The sequence below is a fragment of the Cnephaeus nilssonii genome (assembly GCF_951640355.1).
Source record: "Cnephaeus nilssonii genome assembly, chromosome: 19".
In the NCBI taxonomy this organism is placed as follows: Eukaryota; Metazoa; Chordata; class Mammalia; order Chiroptera; family Vespertilionidae; genus Cnephaeus; species Cnephaeus nilssonii.
This window is the reverse complement of record NC_137090.1, coordinates 46,967,437-46,981,992: the sequence shown is the minus strand read 5'-3', so window position 1 is coordinate 46,981,992 and position 14,556 is coordinate 46,967,437. Positions and strand designations below refer to the sequence as shown.

General features: G+C 44.0%; 1 protein-coding gene across 1 annotated transcript in view; it reads left to right on the top strand.

Moving 5' to 3' along the window:
- Nucleotides 1–5,735: 5,735 nt before the first annotated feature.
- The window catches only part of FBXW10B (F-box and WD repeat domain containing 10B), a gene marked incomplete at both ends in the record, with an annotated part of 45,803 nt that continues 36,982 nt past the window's right edge, over nt 5,736–14,556 (top strand). The window contains 5 exons of the mRNA XM_079799107.1: nt 5,736–6,240; nt 8,212–8,388; nt 11,270–11,470; nt 11,569–11,696; nt 12,470–12,592. Of these exons, the coding sequence (XP_079655233.1) occupies nt 5,736–6,240; nt 8,212–8,388; nt 11,270–11,470; nt 11,569–11,696; nt 12,470–12,592 (1,134 nt within the window). The remainder of the gene's footprint in view (nt 6,241–8,211; nt 8,389–11,269; nt 11,471–11,568; nt 11,697–12,469; nt 12,593–14,556) is intronic.

The window sequence follows — 14,556 nt, the reverse complement described above, 5'->3', positions numbered from 1 at the left end:
TGTGCCTGTCTTAGGTTGTTCCTCCCTTGAGGAATCTTACCCATCTTTGACTAACCAGCCATCCTCTGGGGCCAAGCAGGGTGATGTGAGGTTCAGTTCTGTCTCCTTGGTAGCCTATGCCCCCATGGCCTCCATTCCATGCCCAGCACCTGCCTTGGGATCCCTTCGCCTGCTGGCGGGGCCCTGGCATTGATCACAGATCTTGGGGAACCCAGGTTTCTTCTCCAGGGAGGGCCCATCTCACGCCATTGGGCGAGAGACAGATCCATGGTACCAGCCATTATGAGGCTTTAACCTCAGCATGAACAGAAAACTCAGGCAACAGCTATGGGCAATTGGATTGTGAGAAGAGGGTCCCTCTTGGCAAAAAGAGCAAGAAGGGTCAATATAGAATGCTCAAATGCTTTCCCAAGGGGCCTTCCACACAGTGGAAGGGATTAAATTCTTTCATGTCCTTTTTAAATTGCTGCCAAACATTCAAAGAATTAGTTTGTAAGTTGGGGATAATTGTACAATATGCTGTTGTAAAATATCAAAAATTATAATGAAATTGTAGAATATCATGTAAGAATATTCTTTGTTCTAGGCCATGGCAATTCAATCTCAAACTGGCTATCAATTTCTTTTGTACACAAAAGGTTTTAACCAGTTAAAGTCTCCTAATAATTTCTAAAAGTCATTTAATCTTTTCTTGTCTACACCTTCTGAGGTCTGATGCGTTGATTATCAATTACAATCTCTGATGTTTGAAGGAAAACTCTATTTTCTCCCAAAATAATCTGCAGGCTATAGAGAGTTTCATTTAAGGATCTTTGTCTTTCTTTTTACAACAAGCAACCTGTATGGTTACAGCTTGAAAGGCAAGCCTCAGGCGACTAGCTAGCTATATTACAAGTATTCTTACAGTAAGGCTGACTACTAATTTACTTTCAGATTTAACATTTTAATAACAATTTTCAGTTTATACTGTAAATGTTAGTGAAATAGAATTTAAAATCTTAAAATTTCTTTTTTATAAATTTATAATTATATTTTGAAAGTATCCTCTTAGGCTTATTTGAATATACAGAGGAATCATGGGAAGCCTTCAGTAACCCTTTTAGAAAACTTATTTAAATTGCTTACAAAGACATTGGCTTATTTAAAGGAAGGGGACTGGCCTTTGTTATTACAAGATGGTGGGCAGTAACCACGTGGCCAGAGAGGCAGGCAAGATGGCGGTTGCCTCACAAGCGGCAAATGTTGCCCCGCCTCTAGCTTAATTAAGAATGCTGGCGGCTAAGAGTCAGGATTCAATTACTTATAAAAACATTGGCTTCTCATGTAACTTAATTTATATGAGACATTGATTATATTTTAAAAATCCAATTTATAAGGTAACTTAAGTAGGTATCTTTAATTTAAAAAAAAAGGCAAAGAAACTTATTCAGTAAACTTATAGGTTTGATACTTTATTGGTCTGATCTAAAAGCACAAACAGTGTCCCACCTCCAGCCGATTAAAAAATGCAGGCTGCTTGAGGCTTTTGTCTTTTTAGAAATTCTACTGCTGTTGAAAATTTTGACTATATTTAAATATATTGTTTTTGCCCTTCTTACAGGCAAAAACTTTCATTATTTTATAAAGCTTTCCATGAAGAGAGAATAGACTTTTGAAATACATTTAAGGGCCTGTGAAATGTCTTAAAAGCTATTCTCAAAACCTTGAAATACCTTGGAAAGGTCAAACATATAATATATATATATATATGTATATATATGATTTAAAGATTATATACTTAAATTATCTTAAAGAATATCAATTAAATTTAAACTGTATCGCAGAATTAATTCTCTTTTTTAAATCAGACCAAGAAGTAACATATTTTGAATTCCTTTTTTATTTTCTCAAAACACATTTTACTACACTCTAGGCATTTAGTTACCACAATTATGTAAGTTTTCCCAATTCAATCTGAACCTTAAACTTCCAGAGTTTGTAAGTCAAATATTTAGCAGTTCTTTATTAATAACCCTTTATATTTTTAAGAATAAATTTTAAAATCTAATAGTTAACTTTAAATCATGTTTTTTCTGGCTGGGGTTGGCCTAGCCACTTGACCTTTTCTGGGAAGGTCGGCTAGCAAAAGGTGTAGCCATTGAAATGCAAATTAACATTCTTCTAAGATGGTTGCTGGGGGGAACCAGCCTACCTGCATGCTAGGGGAAGGGCGTGTCCACCCCTCCCTCCATAAAAAAGGGTGTAGCTTTAAAACCTTTTAATGGAGAGTAAAGAGACCTTAAACTTTCAGAGCTTTAAATCCTAGGTAGCAAAATTAAATACTTAGCATTTCTCAAATCAATAATACTTTTACATTTTTAAGGATACATTTCAAATAAAATATAAGGCATAGTCAATTAATAGATTAACTTCTATCATCTAGACTTCATACTAGGCATACTTAGATCAACATTTCAGTATTATTAATTTCAATACATTTAGATAATTTGAACTTAAAAGTTGTAAATTTCCAGCCAATAGGCCTGGCACAGCTGCTAAATTTTTTTTAAAAGAATTTTCCTGCTAGAGAAGTCAAGAAGCAAACCCATAGCTATTTACATGTAAACTTGCTTTCTACTTCCTGGGGGTTACTTGCCTCAGGGTGGGTAATTTCAAAAGAGTTACTTTAAATCACCTTGGGAAACCAGCCTCTATTTCTCTCCCCGGTTCATCTCCACCATCTTTAAAGCCAAAATAGTCTCGGGTTTTTATTCTCTACACAGAAAAAGGTCAAGTCCAGCTCAAAACTATGCGCACTCGTTTTTAAACTGGCCTTTTCCCTTGCATGTGCACAGAAATCCCGGATGCATTTATGAATTTGTAAAAGCTTTAAGTCATTAGCTGGAAAATAAATAAAGATGACAAAGATGAGGCCTTTCAAATTGGCTGTCTTGGGGAGTGGCGTCCATATTGGATCACCACGTGTCTCCCTTCCCCCACCTCCTTCTTTCTTAGGGGGAAGATTCAGTACTGGTCTGGCATCTACTGTTTTTATTTTATTTACTTTTTTCAATTTTTATTTATTTTTATTTTTAAGGAAAGAAAAGATTTTTAAGATAAAGAATTATTGGCCGTTGCTGAGAAGTTCCTTTTATTCTTTTTTACTTGGTTACAAGTAGTTTACACGTGGAGGCAGAAGAGGTGCAGATGGTATTATTAGAGACTTGCACCCTTCCATTGCAGGCTGTAAGGCCGTGGCTGCACCCCACTTAGACATTCTTAAACTCTCCTGTGCTGAATCAAGGCCATCACCAATTAAAATAGGAATTTTCTCTGGACCAAAAGTCTCATAATAATCCTGAAGGGCGTGTGGAAGGGGGATGGGAGTTTTCTTTAAGAATTTCCTCCCCCGTTTTAATAACTTCTTGAACGTCAGGGTCATGTGAGTGGATTTTTAGCATGTCATTAATTAAATTCCAATAGGAAAAAGTACGTTACAGGAATTTTTTCAGGGCCAAAGGCTTGATAAAAATCTTGTAAAGCATCTCCTACTCTAACCCATCGTCTATGATTGATGGTTCCTCCTAGGGGGAACCAGGGAAGGGTATCATGAATAAAGTCAAAAAAACTTTTTGGGAAATTCTTGTTTGTAAAATCATCCACTTACCTTACTCTGATCTGACTCGCGGCGGGTGCGCAGCGATCTAGGGCGGAATTTAATCCGAGGGTCGCGGAATTTAATCCGAAGGTCGCGGAATTTAATCCGAAGGTCGCGGAATTTAATCCGAAGGTCGCGGAATTTAATCCGAAGGTCGCGGAATTTAATCCGAAGGTCGCGGAATTCAATCCGAGGGTCGCCTGGCCAGGCCTTTCCAGTGGATGTTCTCGTCGGAGGGTCTCTAGACCACGTTGGGCGCCATTTTGCCCCGACCCGCGGGGCAACAACGCAGTCGCTAGAGACGAACCTAAGAGAAATGAGACAAACAAGGGACGCGGAGAATGGAGGCAAGACAAATGGGTTTCTGATCAAGCCTCAAATTTTTATTCTTACAGCGGTGCCTTATATCCAAGTCAGGGAGTGGGAGGTGGGGCGCGGGGAGTGAACTGTGGACCTATCAGTGCTTGCCAGCAGGGGCTGCAGGCAGGGGAGGGGGTATGAGGAAGTTCTAGAAGGGGAGATGTCTAGGAGGGATAGGGGCTGAGCGGATCATGTGGACTTAGATAATTTGGCTAAGGTCGTAAAGGGTGTTGACTAAAGATAAAGGATGGGGCGGTTGAAGGGCAGCTATGCGAAGAATGCTTTGTCCTCAGGCATGAGGAAGTAAGCCAATGGTGAGGACCAAGTTTCCATGAGGTTCTGTTTCATTAGCTTACTAAAATAATGTTAGAATTAATTTGTCATTGACTCTTGGCTCCTGACACAAGGGCATTTTGGCTGCAGGGACAAGCTGGGTAGCTATGTTAGGTAATAGTCTAGTACAGCAATTTTTCCCAACTTAGCAGCAGTACATCTTTATTATTTTGAAAAATTTCTAACGGCCATGCACACCCTTATGTTGTCTCTAATGGCCCCAGTCGTCACTCCAGAATGGATCATAAGCCAGAGTTAAAAGGTAAAGATCTCATGAAATAAGTTATTTTCATGTCATTTTTCTTTTAAAAACTATACACACATTCGCATTATTTCTTTACATGCATCTCAATGTATGAACATACACACATATGAACATCCTAGTGAACATTGATTGCCCAGCTGCCAGAAGAGTGATCTCAATGACAATAATAATTATGGTGACTAGGGTACAATATTAGCATTTATTAGGGGCTAATTATGTACTAGACAATCTCCTAAGTGCTTTGTGTATGGTAGCTCATTTAATCCTCACAAAGACTTTACTAGTATGAAATAGGAACTGTTATCTCAATTTCCCAGCTGAGGAAACTGAAGCGGAGAGGATGAAGCAATGTACCTGTGTTCACAGAACTAGTAAGCAGGTGGGCTGTTATCCAAACCCAAGAGTCTGGCCCACACCCCACACTTTTCCCTCCGAAGCTGCCTCCTAGACACATAGGTGGGCATGTGATTGAGGTTGGAAGTCCCCAAGTACGCTCTTTGCCCCAGTGAAAATTTTTCCACTAAGGAGTGCTTCCCTAAAGAGGTTTCTGGTTAGCATTCTCAAGCAGCTAAATAACTTAAATTTATATTAAACATTGTGTTTTTACTTTGATGATGAGTTAAGAAAATGAGTGTAAATATATTCACGGTCATTGGGATAGCCACCTTATAATCAAACAGCTATAACCATAAGAAGTTACATCTAATTTTATATTCACAAATATTTAAAAGTCATTAATAACAATACCAATTGAAGCTCAACACCAGGCTACACAATATTTTCTCCCTTTAAAAATGGTTCATATATTATTTAAATTTGACTAACACTATTCTTGTTCTAGAAATGAAATGACCAGCTCTTTCAGAATATACTACAACTGCCTCCACAAAAGCAGTGCCAGGTTTAGGAGATTTACGGTAAAACCATGTTTCCTAGGAGTTCAGTACCAAAAGCCAGACTTCTACTGGCAGTTTCTGGGAGAGCTAAGCTTTCCATCCATCTCAGAGGCTTGCTTTTTCTCTGGGAGATGTTTATAATAGAAAAGCGTCATTTGGGATATTTATCAGCTTCTCCTGTCCCTCTGCTGTTTGGTGGAGCTGACCACGGGCAAGGATAAAATGAGCTGGTCCTCTCAGGATCATGAACAACATGGAATCAAAGCTCAAGACTGTCCCCTATTTTCGCTGTGAGCAGGGAAATGAAACTGTGCCCGTGTGTCAGAGGTGTGAAACATGCATCTTGGCTAGGAAGATCTTCACCACCAAAGAGTGGTTCCGAAGGGTCGGTGACATAGCTCAGAGGAGGTTTCTAGTGAGCATTCTGGGACAGTTAGACAGCTTATATTTGTTACACTATTTCCAAACTATCCTTCAGACCACACAGGGGAAGGATTTCATCTATAACAGGTCCCGGATCGACCTCAGCAAGCAGGAAGGGGACATCATGAAGTTCTCCGTGAACCAGATATTGGATAAGACAATAGAGCAGAATATGAAGGAGATATTGTGCTGGTTTGGGAGCAGCACCCACCGGACTAAGGCAAAGTACACACTCTTACTGCTGCAGATGTGCGACCCCAAGTTACTGCTCATTGCTGCCAACGTCATCAGAGTCCTGTTTCAGAGGGAGCAGGATACCATTTTAGGTAAACGAGGCTACAGGTAGAGACCAGAGGGCCCAGAGAGTCAGGCTCCTGGAGTTGGTAAAGGAGCCAGAGTTGTGGACAAACTTAGATAGATTGGGATTTTCCAGAAAGCAGAATAGAGTCCTTTGCCCTGACACCAGATCCTGTTTACCAAAGGAGAAATTGCTGAATGTAACTTGCTTCTAGAAAATAGTTAAATGACAAATGCAGGAGGGTGTATGGAACTTTTAACTGTCAAGCCTTTAAAATGAGTTCCTGCCTCCCTTTGGCCCAGAAATGGCTAGTCTGTGTGTTTATCACTTAAGGCTGGTGTGATTCCTGCATCAGTGAGCTAGAGATTGGACTGGCCTTGGGAGGGATGTGAGGGGGAAGCTATTGAATTGTTTTGTCCTTTACCCTTCACTGCAGAAACCAGGCAAACAGGTCAAAACCTAGGGCTTTATTTTTTCACTCATTGCACTATGTTTCTTGCTTGCACATAAAATCTAGCCTTGAAGTGGAGTTTATCCAAGGCTGGAGATAGCGAAAGGGCTAAGTAAGGCTAGCACAGTTCTTAAATTTAGCTTGTATCAGAATCTGAGGTAGGGCTTATAAAATCACAGCTGGCTGGGCTCCCTCAAATCTCCTGACTCAACAGGTTTGACAAGTTGCATTTCTAAGGAGTTCCTAGCTGATGCTGATGTTGCTGGTTGGGACTTCATTTTGAGAGCCATTGATCTAGTGTGTTGGTGAGAAGATCTTGGAAATGTTTGGCCAGCTCAATCAGGGAAGCAAAAACAACCAGAAAGGAGGCAAGAGGTAGATTTCTCAGGGGTCCAGGAGTGAAAGGTCCAGTGTGGGGAAGCACAGATTTACTGGAGATAAGAGCAGGCTGGGAGGGAGCTCTCAGGTGCAGGAGTTTCAGAGTGTGAGGTCTTGAATGATGGAAATTCCTAATGTCCATGAGACCTTATTTGTGGTTATAATTGTAGATGAGTGGAATCCAAAAGGATTTTTAAACTAGATGAACTATGGGCGATTAGATCGCGATATATGCCACTTGGCTTCTTCGGTGCATTAGGGAAGTGAAAGAATGATAATCTGAAAGGAAGAAGTGATGAAAAAAATTAGTCCAGCTCCTGAATTTCATAGATAAGGAAGCCAGAGTTCAGGTAATTCAAGAGACTTGAACTGGGTCACCCAGGAAAGGGGGTTGAAAACCAGAACTCCCTTCCTGAGCATCTCCCACTGTGCAGTGCTACCCCTCACCACAAGGCCTGGCCTTTACACCCACATGCACTGCTCTGTGGTTTACTCTCAAAGGTTTTCATCACCCTCCACAGCAATTAGCTACTTATATTAGGGTCGAGCCCAGTTAAAGGTTAAGTAACCTTCTCTTTGTCCTAGGGCAGTGGTCGGCAAATTCATTAATCAACAGAGCCAAATATCAACAGTACGATTGAAATTTCTTTTGAGAGCCAAATTTTTTAAACTTCTTCTAACGCCACTTCTTCAAAATAGACTTGCCCAGGCCGTGGTATTTTGTGGAACAGCCACACTCAAGGGGCCAAAGAGCAGCAAGTGCCTCGCGAGCCACAATTTGCTGACCACAGTCCTAGGGGAGCTTCTTTCTTAAAAAGTTAATTTTTTTTTTATTTTGACTAAAAGATACTTATTCATGTCATTGAAGAAAATTAAGCTAGTGCTCCAGAAAAGCAGTCCCTCTTCCAGCTCTTGCCCACAGCTCTCTCATGCTCTCTGTAAAAGAGCTCTGATAAATTTTGCATTCTAGGTAGGATGGCAAAATCTAAGTAGGGGCCTTCTGTGATTTTTGCATAGAAACTCAGAGGCCCCAAATGAAAACAGACATAATTGGCCTGGCCCATTGTGTGTAGATTTAAAATAAACAAGTAGAAATTAAATAATTTACTGCCATTTTTCTTCCACACACCTGCTTAAAGAACAACCTTGTCTTGATCTTTTGTTTTTCAGAACTTGGTCAAGACCCCAATCATATGCTTTTATTTCCTGAGAAATACTACAACCCCCAGCTTGATACTCCAACTGGCTACTGGACAGCCAGAACCAGGAGCACATCCTTCCCTTTGTCCAAAGATTCAGAGGGAAAAAGCTTGCTTAAAAATGTTGGGTGGGAAACATCTAATACTGGTAAGTTGGCTTGTAGTGAGAAAACCAATAGATATGAGATTGGGTAGCCCCAGTGGAGTTGGAGGGGCTGAGAGGGCAATAGCATCTAGGGATGACAGATTTGGGGAATCAACCTTCATTTTTCACTTATGGTGTTGGAATCTCTGGGAAGGGGAGAAGCAAGGATAAAATCAGTTATTATAACCCAAAAGTCTCCAGCAAGGTGCCTTTGAGAGCTACCTGAGACTAGACATCAGAAAGGAAACTCTCAAGGGCTTCTTTGGAAGCCTCTCTCTGTCCCAGGCTAAGTCTCTTGTTTAGCCCCTGACCTGTGGCATGGTTGACACCCCTAGAATTCAACCCACTCTTTTTGAAAAACTCAATGACTGTTTTTGTAGCACTGGATTCCTTGAATAGGAAATAGAAGCAGTGGGGGATTTGAAGCCTGACCTCGAGGCCTTTCTAAGTTGGACATCAAAGCAAGACATATACAAGAAACAATGACAGGAAATATACCACATAGGTTCTAAACCATTTTTATATAGAAAATTTCAAAAGTAGATAGAATCTATATATATATCCTATCTAATAAAAGAGTAATATGCAAATTAACCATCACTCCGCTACCCCCACAAAATCACACCCACATCCACACCCACCAGCCAATCAGGAGTGAATATGCAAATAAACCCAACCAAGATGGCTACGGCCACAGAGAGCAGGAGGGAGGCTTGGGTTTCGCCAGCGATGGAGGTAGCCAAGCTTTCCGCCTGCCCTTGCCAGCCTAGGCCTCCATTCAAGGCTACTAAGTTTCAATGATAGAAGATACATAAATCCAAACAGAAATGGTGGCAGCCACAGAGCTGGAAAGAGCAGGAGGCTAGGGTTGCCCCTGGCGATGGAGGAAGCCAAGCTTTCCGTACACCCTGGCTGGCCCAGGCCTCCGCTTAAGGCTACAAAGTTTCAATTATAGAAGATACATAAATCCCAACAGAAATGGCTGCCACCACAGAGCAAGCAGAAGGCTTGGCTCCGCTCCAGGCTACAAAGTTTCAATTGTAGAAGATAAATAAACTCCAGATACCAGGGCCTCCACTTGGGTCACTAGGGGGCGTGGCCAGACTGCAAACCACCACAGGCCCCTCGCCCAGGCTACCCCACACCCCAAGGGAACCCCCACCCTGATCCGGGACATCCTTCAAGGGCAAACCAGCCGGCGTCCACCCATGCACCAGGCCTCTATCCTATCTAATAAAAGAGTAATATGCAGATTGACCATCACTCCAACACACAATATGGCTTCCCCCATGTGGTCAAAGATCCTGCCTCCATGTGGATACAGATGGCCACCACAATATGGCCAGCATGGGAGGGCAGTTGGGAGGGACCAGGCCTGTAAGGGAGAGAAGTTGGGGGCGGCCAGGCCTGCAGGGAAGGGCATTTGGGAGGGACCCAGGCCTGCAGGGGAGAGCAGTTGAGGGTGGGGGGACCAGGCCTGCAGAGGAGGGCAGTTAGGGGTGACCAGGCCTACAGAGGAGGGCAGTTAGGGGCAAACAGGCTGGCAGGGAAACAGTTAGGCATCAATCAGGCTGGCAGGGGAGTTGTTAGGAGGTTATCAGGCTGGCAGGCAGAAGTGGTTAGGGGCAATTAGGGAGGCAGGCAGGCGAGCATTTGGGAGCCAGCAGTTCTGGATTGTAAAAGGGATCCCAGATTGGAGAGGGTGCAGGCTGGGCTGAGGGACACCCCTCCCCCCGTGCACAAATTTTGTGCACCAGGCCTCTAGTATATATATAAAAAGCCAGTGACCAGAATGCCATAATGACCTAAATGACTAGTTGCTATGATTCCCACTGTGGCCAGTGAACTGGCCTGATTGGGGGTGGGGCCGGTGGCCAACCTCCCGCAACCCCTCCCCGCAGCTGCCCCATCCCTGATAAGCCTCTACAACCCCAATTGAGGGTGGGTCAGCTGGCCAACCCTCCACAGCCCTTCACCCGCTGGGACCCTTGCCCCTGATGGGCCCACCCCACCCCAATTGGCCTGCATCCCTTCCCCCTGGCTGGCCCTGCCCTGGATCATCCCCCCTACCCCAATAGAGGGTGAGGCCAGCCAGCCAACCTCCTTCAGTCTCTCCCCCACCTGGCCCCACCCCAGATCTGTCCCCCTACCCCAATCTGGGGGCAGAGCTCTCTGGCCCACTGCCCACAGCCCCTCCCCATCACCCCGATGGGCCCATGGCCCCTCCCCATAGCCCGTTCTGTCCCCGATCATTGGCCCCCCACACCAATCGGGGGGTGTGATGGCCAGCAAACCTCCTACAGCCCCTCCTCCGGCAGCTGACCCCTGATTGGTCTCCCCCACTCCATTTGGGGGTGGGGCCCACCAGCCAATCACCCTCACCCTCCCCCCAGCCAGCTCAGCCCTGATTGGGCCCCAATCTTGGTGGGCCAGCTGACTAACCTTCTGCTGTCTCTCCTCCTCCCAACAGGCCTGGTCCCAATCCAATGATTGGAGCCAGGCTGGCCGGACCCCACCCATGCATGAATTCATCCACTGGGCCTCTCATAGTATAATAACCATTCACATAACCATCACCTAACTTCAACAATTAGCAACATCTTACCAATTTATTTCATTCCCCTCTTTTAAAATTGTTTACAGTGCTTCCTTAATTTGAAGAAAATTCCAGATTACATTCCTGAGCAGGGCAGGCTTTGAAAGTACAGACATCTTCTTGAGCTGGGAAGTTTGGCAAGTACTTGCATATTTGGTTAGGGAGCTTCTAATTTCATTTTTGCAGAAGAAATGACAAAACTCCAGTAGCCTAAGGGCAGACTCTGATGCATTCTGGCCTGGAGTTGCACAGAGACAAACCATGTTCCTTTCTCTGGCTTGGTTCTAGAGGGACAATGGAAGAGTTCGCTCCAGTGCATTTCCGAGATGAATAGTCTATCTTCCAGAAAAGCACACACGCTCAAGGCAGGGTACATCCCCTCCAATCTGTTGGTTGACCTGGATGTTGTCAGAGACTTGTCTTTTGGAGCCTGCAAATACCGGGACTTCATCCGTCAACTGCCCATCCATCTCTCCAAGTATATTCTAAGTATGCTGGGATGTATTGGGGATTTCTCAAGAGTCTTCCCTTTGCAATCCAGTTTAAAGGGTACCAGGTTTATCTATCTCCCCCCCCACCCCCCGCAGGTATGCTCGATAAAAACACCCTGATCAGATGTGCCTCTGTGAGCCAGCACTGGGCTGTACTGGCAAAGAAAGTCAAGAAGGACTACTCCATACATGCGTTTATTCACAACCAGATCGCCTTACTGCAGGTACTCCTGTCGGGAGGGGCGGTCTGCAGACTGGCCTCACTTCCTTGTGGAGGCTGGCTGACAGGAGCCTTTCAGCCCACTCAGCAGACCCTTTGTATGGCCTCCCGCTCCATTTTGCTGCTTCACAGGCTTCAACAGTCACTTTCTTTCTGTGTGGACTCCCCATTAATCTATACCATTGTGAGTGTGTTGAGCAGGGACAACATGTAGAAACCTATCAGGAAGAGAAAGGCAGAGCCTTGGGAAATCATGTGAAGCAGGGAATCACCTCCCACCCCTACCCCAACTCCTGATCCCCGGCCCCGAGAGCTGCACTGTGGCTTAGGCAATCAGGAAGTCATGTGTATGTTTCTAGGTCAGCCTGACACAGTACACAGATGTCTACAAGGCCACAAAGTCTATTTGTAGGTTAAAATGCAATTTTCTCTGGCATTTTTACTTCTGTTTCTTACCTGAAACCTAATTCAAATCAAGGATTCTTGGGAGCTAGGATTTTTCCCAGCAGACAGATGAGAGAAGAGGAGAAGAAGCAGGCATGGTGAGGCAGGTCGTCCTCTGGAAAACTGGGGATGGCTGACCATCTCTTTCTGGTCTTGTTCCAGATCTTTAGTATTATCCTCCTTAAGCCAGTCTGCACACACTATTGCCTAACTGGCCAGGCTCAGGCCGCCCTGAGTCAGAGCTCACCCCTGTTTCGGATCTTGCCAAGCACTAGATTTTCCCTCCTCTCGGAGAGAGGAACCAAGAGTAGCCATTTTCTGTTTTCCCCCCAGGGTTCCTACACGAAGGGAATAGATCCCACCTATGCCTGCAAGCTTTTCGTCCCAGTTCCTAAAACGACAGATGACATAAAGCGCATACGTGTGAAAAATCAGAAATGGAAACTGAGAACAAAGGTGGGTTCTGATGGCACGGGGCAAATAACTGTGAAAATCATCTCTTATTGGCCAATGAAGGCTGAAGTCCAGGCTCAGTCCTTACATAGGGTATAGGAAATGGGAGGATATAGGATATAGCATATGGATATAGGATATTGAAAGTGATATTCCCTACGGAAGACCAGAATTCTGTGCCATGTGTCCTTCAGCTTAAGTTACTTCCTTTCTTTAAGCCTGAAATCCCTCATGTGTTAAACAAATGGATTGATTTGGTTGTCGTCTCAAGGTTTGTCCTTACTTCAAATCTCATTGCTATGTCCCCAGCACCAAGTCATCTGGTGCAGAGTTCAGAGCCAGGAGCAATGCCAGTGATAGCTGGGATTTTCCTCCACGCCCATCTGTCCATGCATCTAGAGGCTGCAGGAGTCTGTGGCTCTGGAATGAGAACAGGATGGCCAGTCCAGAATGTCCAGGGTCCAGAATGAATTAAACTTTCTGACCTTTCATGTCCAAGTTCATTCTGATTCTAGGATGGAAGGGGAGAGTTACTTAACCATTCATCTCCCTACCAAATCTTAGGCAATAATGAAGAGCAGATGGAAGACCCTGAGCTCTATGTTCTGCCTATCCAGGCATGGTTCATTCCTAGAACCATTAGATTACTGCTTCCTCCTCTTTGCTCGAGGGCCTTCTATTCTGAAACTATTCAATGGGTCCTAAAAGAATATTTAATGAGGGGTGGTCAGACTGTAGCTTCCCATAAGAAAACTGCATTATAAATGATAATTTGAGAAATAGAAGTGTCCAGAGAGACCATCTAGTTCATATGTTTGTAGAGGCCAGCCAGGTCCCATGAATGAGGGAGGTGGTGGTATAAGTAGTAAAGAATAGTGAACAGAGGGTTCACTTCCCCTCTGAAGGGGCCTGTTGCTAGTCAGCTAGAGCTAATTGTTGCCATGGGAGACTGTGAAGCTCAACCTCCTAGACCACCTGAACTTTCGAGAGAAGTTAGAAACCTAAATTATCATGTGACATTCTTTGCTTTTTTAAATGCTGGCAACTAATTAAAAGCATTTAAAAAAATATGGGCTAAGGTAAATACACTTTTTTAACTCATTTGACTTGCAATTTTTTAAATCTTTGAGTTGGTCCATTCACTCATTCTATAGATAAAGAGACTGTGGCACAGAGAGTTTTGGGATCCTAACCAGCAGAATAACAGAGACAAATACAAGTGAAATGCTGACCTGCTCTTCCCAAGCCTGTTGCTCTGTTAGGTTTAATGAAACGAACATGCTTCTTCCTTAGGTGAAAGAGCTATAAGTGCCTGACAAAAAAGAACCACCCAGACAGGGTTTAATATTTTAGAAATGTATAATTTAGGAACAGAGAGACAATGTGAGGCCAGATGAGGACATGTGAAGCAGTGAGACAAAACAGTTAAGGGGTCTGCTAGGAAAAGGTGGAGGTTGAGTGCTGCTGAGGGGTGCTGATTGCAATAGATACTGAGCTCAAACAGTGTGCCAGGTATGGTGCCTAGGGCTTTGTACACATTATGTACTTGATATTCATCTTAGGCCAGGTATATAGCATTGCTCCCAGTTTCTAGATGTGGAAATGAAGGCCATGTTGCTGGAAAACTTGCCCAAGCTCCCATAGCTGGTCAGTGGCAGAGCTGGAATTTGAACTCAGGTCTTATTCCTCCCAATGACTCTACCATGTAGATTCTAAGCTCTCCAAACTTAATTGTTGAGCAAGAGCCAAGGAATTCCAGCATAACTGTGAGAAGCCAGGGAAACCTCATTTAATTCAAGGCAGATAACAGAGCTGCTTGGACTCTGGGCTGGCCCTCTGGAGGGCAGGTAGCTTGATAGATTCTTCTGGGGAGAGACTTATAGGTGGATATCACTACTTGGTTAAGATTAAGAAGGAGAGTAAGCTGCCCTAACCGGTTTGGCTCAGGGGATAGAGCTTCAGCCTGT